The 11,833-nt window shown below is 34.3% G+C and overlaps 1 protein-coding gene across 7 annotated transcripts in view; it reads right to left on the bottom strand.

Moving 5' to 3' along the window:
* Positions 1–11,833, bottom strand: part of LOC134530203 (palmitoyltransferase ZDHHC16) — a 32,582-nt gene that overhangs the window by 9,065 nt on the left and 11,684 nt on the right. For all 7 annotated transcript variants that reach the window (XM_063364862.1, XM_063364863.1, XM_063364866.1 and 4 more), the window contains 5 exons: positions 10,841–11,032; positions 7,691–7,808; positions 6,465–6,676; positions 3,927–4,032; positions 1,430–1,551 (listed from right to left, as the gene is read on the bottom strand). In XM_063364862.1, coding sequence (XP_063220932.1) covers positions 1,430–1,551; positions 3,927–4,032; positions 6,465–6,676; positions 7,691–7,808; positions 10,841–11,032 — 750 coding nt within the window. The remainder of the gene's footprint in view (positions 1–1,429; positions 1,552–3,926; positions 4,033–6,464; positions 6,677–7,690; positions 7,809–10,840; positions 11,033–11,833) is intronic.

Here is an 11,833-nt window from a genome sequence, read left to right as displayed (position 1 = left end):
ACACATACCATTTAAAACAATGTTTTTAACTTGTTTTTCAATGGCTTCATTCTTACCACAAATATGTTATTTTCATCTTATTTCTGAATGAAAACATCATTCATTTATTTAAATTAAAGGAGTGGAACTGGACAACAATAAAATATATGCAAACACCCGAGTAGTGTCTGCAGACTGGTATGCGTATATGAACACACATACACAGAAAGACCACAAATGTGTCCATTATTTGTGCACGTTCGTGGTCGGTGGACGTTCACAGAATGTACAGATCCAAAGTACGCAAGGTTAAAGAACGCCAACTAAGTTCTTTCAGTTGCTCACATTAGCTAAAATGCACAATATTCACCTGCATTATGCTGCACTCTTCAGTTTAGTAAGGCAGTGGTGCCCAGCATAATGGATTTTCTGTGGTTATAACTGATTTAGATGTGCAATTACGGAATGACAGTGTGTTATTTATTAAAGAAACTGACTTAACGACACGTAGAAATATTGTCTCTTATCAGAATTTTGTACGATAAATACATGCATACACCCGGCTGCATGTATGACAGAATTATTTTAATAAAGTCTACTTTCGTTTGTTCCAGTTGAGTTAATTAGGTGCGCTTCAAAATAAAATTTACCCCCAAGAAAATTTAAGAATCCAAGCTTGCAGTATTACTAATATAAATCCTGGTACTTATTTTAGTTTATTTTTTTATCAACTACCTGTGTAATTTTCTAACTATTTAATGGACACATTAACTTATTACTGTGTATGCATTAAATTATTTTGTAGTCTAGTATTTGCTATTGCTTCACAGTGTGATATTGCATGCATAAATGTAATTAATGATGAGTTGAGCCTGAAGTTGCAGCACTGGCTAGGCTACAAGAAATTTGGTCACATGGGTGCAAAATTTCTAATCATTAGCTAACAATCTACTGGAGTGTAAAATTAACATGTATCTTTATGAAGTTCCACATTTCAATAAACCTAAGGGACGGGTCAAACAAATCTTCAAATACCATCAAATACTTAGTATTCGAAGGACTCACAATTTGTGGAAAAATATTTAAAAAATATATATATATTAGAGGAAGTAATGTAAAGTTTAACTGGTCAATTTTATTTCTTCATACCTCCTGTTTGCCTTCTCCAAGATACGTGTGATTACATAAATAAAAATACAATATGTATTGATTCTGGAAACCAACTAGTACATGAATAAAACATTTAAAGGGTTAAATGTTTCAAACACCACAGTCAATATTTTCCATTTCTTGTCCATTAGCGTATTTTAGACCCTTGAGACCTAGATTTGGATTCGAGAGGTATATTCGAGACTGGGATTGGGATTTTGAATTCGGATTCCAGAAAATTTGAATCCGACCCATCGGCCATCGCTTATCAAACGACACGGAGAACACTGGTTGTGGTTACCTTGTTCTGCGCAGCGAGTCTCTTGGTCTCTGCCTTGTTGATGTGAGCCTCAATGCTGGTCTCCCCGGCGCCGATCAGTCGGGCGTGCCACATGGCCAGCGATCCGAGCGCCACAAACACACCTGCGCGCAGAGAGCCCACGTCGCATCTCCGAGACGGTGCCGTCCTACGCGCCCGGGCCACTGAGGGCCGTTACTTCCCACCGGCGAGAAATGCAAACTGGCATCCATTCAGGGGCGCAACAACTAAATTTCCAAGGGGGGGAGGGGGGGGCAATATACCTTTTTTATAAAGAATCATCTATCCCCCCTATTGAAGCGGGGGGCCCGGGGGTCCTTCCCTGGGAAAATTTGTATTTCAAGGTGGAAAATGGTGCTATTTAAGAAGTTTTATTATCTAAAAATTGATTACACAGCACTTTATTTGCCCCCGTTTGCCCCCACATCAAGGTTTCAGAGGGGGGGGGGGGGGCAAAATACCCATGCCGCCCCCCCCCCCCCCCCTGTTGTTGCGACCCTGGATCCATTTCAGTCGTCCGGCCCGGAGATGAAAACGATGCCAGCTCCCAAAACATTTAACTTCCGTGTCGATAAAAAACCTTCTGTGTTTGTCTGTGCTGTCTTCGTTAGGTCAAGCACAGTCTATTTTTTATATGTTTCATAAGTTATATTTCTTTAGGCATGTTATGAAAAAAATGAGAGTGAATTTTTACGGTGCATGTGACTATGCAACAAAATTTTCACAGGATGAAAAAAAAACTGCCTACAAATGAAACTTATATTTATTTATACACACTTTTCAATCTTATACTTTATTCATTGGGCTGATATTGACTACTGGTCCATATCATTAGAAACATTTATATATTGTGAATATTAAGGATAGAAAATGTGTTTATAATTTTTTTCAAGTTTATTTATATAAATGAGGTTATATTCCCAGATGTATAATTTATTTACATTATAAATAATATTTAATAAATAAATAAAATTAATAAATTAAAATAACACAAAGCATATTTATTAGTTTTCATTACTGAATAAAATTTATCTAGATTATTTCACTAAATTTTAAAAAAATAATTTTATGCATGTGTTTGTATTAACAATGACTACTGAGTATTATTTTTTTAATTTGTATATTTTAATTTGTTTCAATTAATATTTTACCAAACTACATATATTTATAATATCACTACAGTCCTTTTATGTTTTATTTCTATTAATTATTTGCATACACAATTAAAGTTAGATTTTTATCACGCAAAGTAAGTATAACTTCTAATATGTGTACAATTACACGCAACCATTTTTTTGTACTTGTTTTATTATTTGTTTTTCCTGTATTTTTATCTCACATAGTCTACAATGTCAAAATTGGTATTCTGAATTCGTAAAATATAGGAACCACTTCATGAAACATTTGTTTTATACATATTAGATAACATTTATTTTAGTATATTAAATCTATGTTTTATTTTGTTATACTGATGGATTATCAATATTCTATTTGAAATTTCAATAAGGCCAAGCTCATTTGAAATCAAGTGATTTCATAACTTTTTCTTTAGTTCATCTTTAAAAAAAAAAAAAATTTTTTATAATTACAAAGAAAATTTGTACTACAATGTGAATTTAAAAGTTCTTTTTTTTTTAATTTTATCATAAAAATCCCATAATTGTTACAAAATTAATAATTCCAATATTCTCCATAAGACTATTATAACCAAGAACAAAAAAAATTTTTTAGCCTACTTAGTAAATTTCAGAACTCAATTTTTTTTTGCAATAAATTCCTTTGAATTATTTTTTGCCTTTTTTTCCACACAATTTCCGACAAGCAAACTTCTTAGTTCGAATGGTCTAAAAAGTGAAATGACCATGCTCAACTCTTAAAAGTTACATACATGGTTGTTTTGTACATGTTAGTTTGTATAAAAAGTTGTGAGTTTTGGTTTTTTGTCACTCCTGTGAAATTTGTTCTGATTAGTTACGAGGTTTGCTAATCAGACCAAAACATGAGGGAAAAAACCTAAATGAAACATCACAAAAAGCACAGATGAAAGACTGATACATTGCACACAATCTATAAAACACAATGAAGTCAACAATTATGTACAGTCAAACTAAATATGCTTCCAAAGATGAAACATTAGGGACACTTCAGCCACTGAACTGTTTTGGGTCATCAAGCACATTCGCAGATTGAAATTTCTGTGACATTACCCCATAAGTTGTTTTTAAAATAAAAAAATAAAATAAAATAATGCGTGTATGTATACTCCGCATGCAAAAGTTTCTAATGCTTCTCAGGAAAATTAAAAATCAGGTGGATTTTGATTCATGCACTGTGGTTAAAAACTCTCCAACTAAAGGAGGTATTAAGTCATAGAACAACACAAGCAAAAGAGTTAGCAATGTACGGGCTACAGGATAAAGTATATTTCTATCTTACAAGTAATATCCCTAAACAGTTATTTCTAAATACATACACTCACCAACGTTAATGAAGGCCATATATATTATGCAAGACTGGCGTGCTGTTCGCTTCTGACTCGGAGATGCCGGCTCCGAGCTGCTATGATTACCTGTTAAGTATTCTGGCTAGCAAACAATAACAAAAAAAATTCTGTTTAGTACTTGATCAGACCACAATGTCTTAGCTTAAAAAATGACCAAACATATAAAATTAATTTTGAGTTGCTTAGTATTACAAAAAAATTATAGGAACTATTGGGTTGTCTTTATTCAATTGTAACACTAATTTATAAAAGTTATAAAGGAAAAACAACAGAATTCAACAAGCATCAACTTTCCAAATAAAGGTCATGAGATGCATAATTTATATTATGACAGTGACTATAAATATAGTTACAAATTAATTTCATTAAAGTGGTGTTTTCAAACAGCGCCAATACAACCAGTGAACCAACAGGTAAAGGTGCAAATTTCTTCATCTGAGCGTCTCATATCAGGTATGTATTGAGAAATTGCTAGTCATATTTTGTTAGGTTCGCAAGCATACCAATTTCTTTTTTCTTCTTAAACCTGAGTCTCATCAGTTATCACTAATTACCTAGATAACATTAGGTAACAATTCTTGAGTTATTTTTAATGGAAAATAAAATTTTAACGACATGTATTTATGACCTCAAAACATAACCCTTATGTCTGGTCAGGAGCACCCAAGGATGAAGGCAATAATCTGATGGTAGATGTAATTACTTTGACAGGCTTTGAAGTGGGTACATCTGCTAAAGCTTGTAATGTTAAAAGAAAAAGATGGTAAAATATGATGTGCGAAATGAGCATATGGAGATAAAAATCATTCTACATGATTATACCAGCCAAATTTGGGAAAAAAATAAATTAATATACTGAGAGCTACCAAATGACTTGGAATTCTATAGTTTTTCCCCCCCTTCAAACATTACATTACCGCAGCATATGACACAATCAGAAAATGGACAGCATTCAAATGTAAATGACTCACAAAGTATTGAAAAATAAATGAATACTAATACAAATTTTTTTTGCTGGAGGACTTTAAAACATTACTGACAACCTTGCACTTGAAATACAGTTAAATTTAGATCTTTACGTTACAAGTAGTGTTTGCTCCAAAACTCTTGGGTTCTGACTCAGTTCTCATGGGTTTGAGACATGCCAAGGTGGGATCAAGCTCACAACCCCTGCCCAATGAGAAAGACGTGTTAGCAATCACTGCCACACAGGACCATTTTTTAGTTAGAACTGAATACAAATACCAAATTATTTGCGAATACAAATATTTAATTTGAGTAGTATGAAAGATAATTAGAATACCACTAATATATTTTTTTTTTTTCATATCCTGTAACAAATTCTGGAAAATTAGACAATTAATGTAAAGTGAAAGTTTGGTTAGGTTAAGTCCGATACAATAGTTATATGGAAAAAGTTTGTTAAAATATTTAACCCAAACAAACAAATTTTCATGTCAGTTCCTATTTGCCTTATTTTTCAGATACCGCTACTCTACATATTGACCCAGAAAATTTTCGCAAACTGCATAATATTTGTAAATCCAATGCAATCCATTTCACAAAAAAAAGATATTTTTTTAAAAATGCTGTATTCCCACATTAAAAAAGCTCATATTTACATATTTAAACCCTAGTAATTCATGAGTTTACCTTGTTAAAGCAATCAGGTAAATTGTTTGTGAAATTATTTCTTCTGAAATTTTAAACGATAATTAATGTTCTTTTTACATATATTTTTGAGTTGTCACATATGTTTCACCATTGATACATAAAGCAATATAGCCAAAAAGCTGCTACTGTGTCACATGGTGTTAGATTAATTTTGATTTATATGCCGTTGAAACTATGACGTTCACTTATGGCCACCGCGATGGAGTGTTAGGGTTTTGTGGTGGTAGAGTCCTTGGTTGTTGATGTTTATTGTTTTTAATGGTTTTTTTTATGCTTCTGGTGCGTGTGACCACGATATTTGTTGTGATGAAATGAATACCAATAATATTTTGCTTTCAAGTTTTAAATGACCAATATGATGTATTTTGAATTGTTCACAAGATTTTTCCATCACTGTTTAGCAAGACAAAAGTGAAAAAAAAACTTTAATTCTTGTTGTATGTTTAAAACGTTGCTTATTGCTCATGTTTTTTTAATTATGAAGTCCTATTAAAACAATAAACAAGGTATTTATATTGCACAAATGACTTAACCTCCACTGTGAGCATTGGTATATGACACAATACAAATCATGCTATTCGAGGCCGAATCGAATACAAAAAAACAACTTTTCAAAAATTTGAATATTCGCACAGACCTACTATTTTTTTAGACAGTGATGCATCATTACAAATGGAAAAAAAAATTTAAAATTAAAAATTTTTAACAACCATAGTTGAATGATATTTGACGAGTTTTCAAACGTGTTTGAGGTTACCTATCCGAACCCGGGTTGCAGCGAACGGCACACGCCACGATAGCAGCACTTCGCACCGGGACTGGGTCCGATGCTGCACTCACCACTGGGACGATGACGGAGTGGTTGAACCGCACCGGGTGGCCCTCGAGGTAATCGTCGTCGTCGGAGTTGGCATCGCTGGGGTCCAGCCACACCTCGTAGTACGCCAGCTCCACGCCGAACACGATCAGGAAGAACACGCCCACCACCATGTACACCATGTACAGGAAGAAATATCTGTGGTTGTAGTGACCAATGCAGTTGTTCAGCCACGCTGCGCACATCTGATTAAGGTCATAAAACATCAATTACTGCTTACCTGCGTGCCACCAACCTTTCGTCACATTAAACAACCCATACACATGTCATTATTATAATTTTTATTAATATTTATTACTTTTATTGTGTAATGTATATGACAATACAAACCTGGCAGTTGAGAAAATCATTCTTCCTAAAAAAAAAAAAATGTACAGTGAAATTCTATTGTAATGCATATCATTTGAGTGCATATTTGTTTTTTGGGATCACTAATACAGAATATAATGGTGATTGGTGGAATCGTTTCTGAAACAATGGTTAAGTTGAAAATTGAAGTGGCAACTATCGCCCAATCAAGCTAAGAAAAAATGAAAATTACATTCTGCACATTTCAGATTTTGAACAAAGTTTTAAATGACAATGGTCTAGTTCTTAGAAATAACGTATCAATCTGATACTCTGCATAGTACCATCAGAGGCAGAATTTAAATATTACAGTAAATGAAACTTTCTTAAGTTATTACAAATGGTTGCTCTACCTCTTGCAGCAGTACATTATAACTAGATTTCAAATGGGGAATAAAGCTACTCCTGAGAGAATATATTAGACACTGTCTTGCTTATATTGATAAGTAATTAAACATTGTTTGTTATCAATAGGCTACAGAGGAGCAGCTAAAACTGATTTTTGAAATATCTATTTTGTTATCAAATAAAAGAAAGTAACTTCCATACTTACTGAAATTTGTAATGATTCTGTATAAAATATCATTTGTTTTGCTTAATTGTACATATTAAAAGTTGCTGACGACTATTGAAAGTAGTTACAACTCCAGTATTATCAAGAAGGTAATTACAGTTTATTGTATTTACGTAGCAGTTATGTACAAATAATGCATCTAATATTTCTCTTCTAAATGATAAAGATCCAGGTAGGTACTGTAAATCTACATTATGATTACAATTATCTACATTATGATTAATTATGATTATATATTCAGAGAAGTACATATGTTTCAAAGGATACGACAGTGATGGTCCATCTTAATGATGCACCTGTTGCACACAGAACAGTGATGAGTCCGCGGTGGCTTCGGGGCGATGCATTTCTTGCAAATACTTGCAGCTTCAGGAATCAAGGCACCCTACAATAACACAAAACAAAAGAATCACACTTAATTTTCAAATTAAGATCATTTGCAAGTCACCTACACAAAATTGTTGTAAAAATGAACATGAGTTCTCTAACAATTTCAGCACACATAAAAACCAACCCAAAAGAATTAATGAAGTTACCAATCTTACAATTTTTGAAGTGAAAACTTCTTTAGTCACGTTGAGCGATTTTTGGTAGGGGCAAAACTTATGTTATAGGTTTGCGTCACCGACATGCTAGTGACGTGTTGCGCCAGACTGGCGATGCGCAGCGGCCTGTGTACATGTATACGCATATATACTGTATATAACTGACTGTATCATGCGTGTGTTGGACTCTTTTTGGATGGGTAAAATCTTGTGCATTCCGTCACTGATCAAGGAGGGGAGGGAGGGGAGAGGGATTAAATCACCGGGGCCTGGTTGAATTTTGTGATTTTTTTTAATGCATTAGTTTACCCTGATAGTAGGGTGAATTACAAGTTTATTGCTAATAGAATTAATTGGAAACCTTACAAGTTATGCAATGAGTACAGTTACAGCACTGTAACGTTCACAGTCTTAAGATTGTCAAGGGATCCATACAAATGTTTGCGCCCAGGTCATTAGTTTCTCTCGATGGCCCTGACACATAGTTATTATGTTTTCACCACATCTCACACACATACCGTGTTTTCTCACATAATCGTCGCACATTTTTTTCTAAAATCAAGATTAAAAAGTAGGGGTGCGACGATTATGCGGGAAAAAAAAAATTGTTTGGTAAAGTTATTCATGAAAACAAAACCCGTTCATGGAAAGTACATTTATTTTAAAAAAGGTGAAGTATACAAGAGTGTGCCAAACAATTTATATTAATAATTCATTAAACAAAAACCTTTCTTCAACTTTAAATAAAAAAAACAAACCGTGACACGAACGCAAGCCACTTGAATCTGTGACGTGAACTAACGTGTAACTTGCCATGAAAGTGTGTGGGCCGTCAAATGTAGTTAACTCGGCACCTGAAAGAGAGCGCGCGATGCATGCAATCGGCGAGATATCGATATTCGACTATGTGCGCGCGCTCTATACGGGAAACAACATAACCAAACACGAATGATGACAACTAGCGCTGGCTACATGTTTACAAAGCGGTACACCGCGGCGATGCAGACGATCAGAAAAAGGAAATAAATTTTTAAAAAGTCTTTAAAAGAAAATTTACATGTCAGAAAACTTCATTTTCCGTTAATTAAATAAGTAAGTGGTAATGTCCGAATAAATATTAGATTTCTACTTTAAAATACATAGTTTTATACAGAAAAGATATCTACACCGGTACACCGCGGCGACGCAGACGATCAGATAAAGATAATAACGTTTAAAAACGTCTTTAAAAGAAAATTTATAAGTCAGACAACTTCGTATTTCCATTAATTAAATAAGTAAGTGGTAATTTCCGAATTAATATTAGATTTATACTTTAAAATACATCGTTTTATATGGAAAAGATACCTACTCAAAGCACTTGGCATCTAATAGCGGGACCAAAAACATAATTCAACGTTTACGCAGAAGAATTTTTTTATCCCAATTTTGACGGCCAAAAATATAGGTGCTACGATTATGCGAGTGCGACGATTACGCGATAAAAGAGGGTACTATATTTATGAAAAACTACAAAGAAATGCTGCTACTTTCATAGGTATAATGGTAACTTGAATGCACTTAATAAATAATTGCTAATCAGGAATGTTGCTCAAGATGGCAAGGGTTTTCAGTATTCCATTGCCTGAATGTGATCTTTTTTTCTCCAACTAGTTGTCAACTAGATAGTAAAGACACACCATGTTCACCTTTGATCATGACACTTCACAGACACTGGCATGAGATCTCAAGCGTGCAACTCTAGGCTAAGCCAGCTGGGCAGGCAACCATGCTGAGCAGGGTGGGACGTGTACCATCCTAAAACTGCATGTGGCTGACTGAAACCAAGGCTGACAGCTAGTTACTTAAAGTAGCGATGGTGCAACTCTGTACTGTATACCGTATGCTTTATGCATCCACAAAAATCCTCTCTAAGTATAGGATATACTCGTTCAGTTCAAACTTTTTATGGCATCTAGCACAAAAAATTGAGCAGGTTGCATAATGTATGTTTCTCCTGAAAAAAAGTAGTACTGGAATTAATTAATTAATTATGAATCAACATTTCAATGCACTGGGGTCATTAGAGACGAAGAGGAGTGAAACAATGTGAATGGAGCAGACAAAAAATGCACTGATGGAGAAATAAAAACAAAAGTACCCGGATAAATGCACACAGCAATGTCCACATTTCCCACATGTGAAAAATCCAGGCTGGACTTTGCTAAACTGGATAACATTCAGGGGGAGAAAAGCTTGCCACAAAGAAGATTACATAGGGCACAAGTCCACTCCAAGTCCGCTCCCCTAGAAGCATAGGCAACAGACCTCCCTCAAACCAAATGCAAATGTGTAAACAAGGTGCAGAGGACAGACAACATGATGGGACAAAATTTGAGTCAAAGTGTTACTAACCACAGAGCTACAGAACTGCTGGGGTAAATAAATGTGGTGTTAGCATTATAATACTTGTGCCCAAAAGTACATTTTTTTTTTGGATTACTTAACAGCCACCAAAAAAAAAAAATATATATATATATATATATATATATATATATATATATATATATATATATATATATATATATTTCATTAGCATCGTAGCTCCTCAAAATTAAAGTTCCTGGACTCTGTATTTTTCACCTGAAACTTGGCTGTGAGATCTTTCAACAGTACAGATTTGTGAAAAGCTTGATTAGAAGTACCAATTCAGTAATATTAGCTGATGGAAAGGAACAAAAATCACACATACACACACTCTCTCTCTAACTCTCTCTCTAGCTCTCTCTCTCTTACTCTCTCTCTCTCTCACTCTCACACTGTGCATTGCAGATCCGCCGTCAGTGTAGAGATGTTAAAAAGCAGAACTCTTATTTGTTTGCCGCGGAGGTACCTGAGGGGGGTAGCCTGGGCTGACGCTAGCTGCCATGTAGTAGTGGAAGCATATGTTGGCCAGCAGCCAGTGCCCCACGAGGAACAGGACCACGGTGAGCGCTGGGTTCCTGCCCCACCAGTACGGCAGGCCTATCCAGTACGCTATGCCAATCACAGACACAGTCAGCGCGCACACCGCGAAAACGAAGAACTGAAACCCACGCACATCGCATCCCATGAGCTTATCATCACAGAGACACTACCACACAATCATTGAACTCAAATAACAATAATAATAATTTAATAAAATCTGCATTTCAGATTTTGAATTCCGTAGATTTTTTTTTGTATTTATTTATCTATTTTGTTGAGCCTTTAACTATGTTAAGTACCATGAGGCTTATGGAACACGTCATTTGTAAATGAATCGATGTAATATTTACAGTTCATGTACCAAAAGGCTAAAGTGAGAGATTGAGAAACTTAAATACAGATTTTTGCAACAAACTATTGAGTACATACCTTTAAAAGATAATAAGTTTCAGAATTTTTTTACATTTAGTTTGTACACATTCAAAAAAATATTTTTTGGAACACCCACATCTGTTAAAATTTTATGGATGCATAACATTAATAGAATGTATACAGCATGAACTAAAAACAAGTATGATATAATTACTTATTTTCTTATATACTATGTAAATGGAAATTGAACAGGAATCAGGATATTGATACTGCCCTAAGGTAAACTACACAAAGGAAACCTCAAATCACCCTTAAAATTAAATATTGGTTTCATACATGTATCAAAGGAATGAAAACTCAACTATTTTATAATAAAATGTTATTGTAACCTGAGAAAGGATAATAAATGGTGGAATAAACTATGTATACAAGTGTGTAATAAAGAACTAATTAGTTCAATGTCTACTTTTCTTGCAGTACGAACTATCTGTATTTCCAATCATAGTAGTGTACCTTACTGTGTCTTAAATTAAATGTTTTTCCTCAA

Source organism: Bacillus rossius, chromosome 3 (assembly GCF_032445375.1).
Source record: "Bacillus rossius redtenbacheri isolate Brsri chromosome 3, Brsri_v3, whole genome shotgun sequence".
NCBI classification, from domain to species: Eukaryota; Metazoa; Arthropoda; class Insecta; order Phasmatodea; family Bacillidae; genus Bacillus; species Bacillus rossius.
This window is presented reverse-complemented; position numbering and strand designations above follow the sequence as displayed.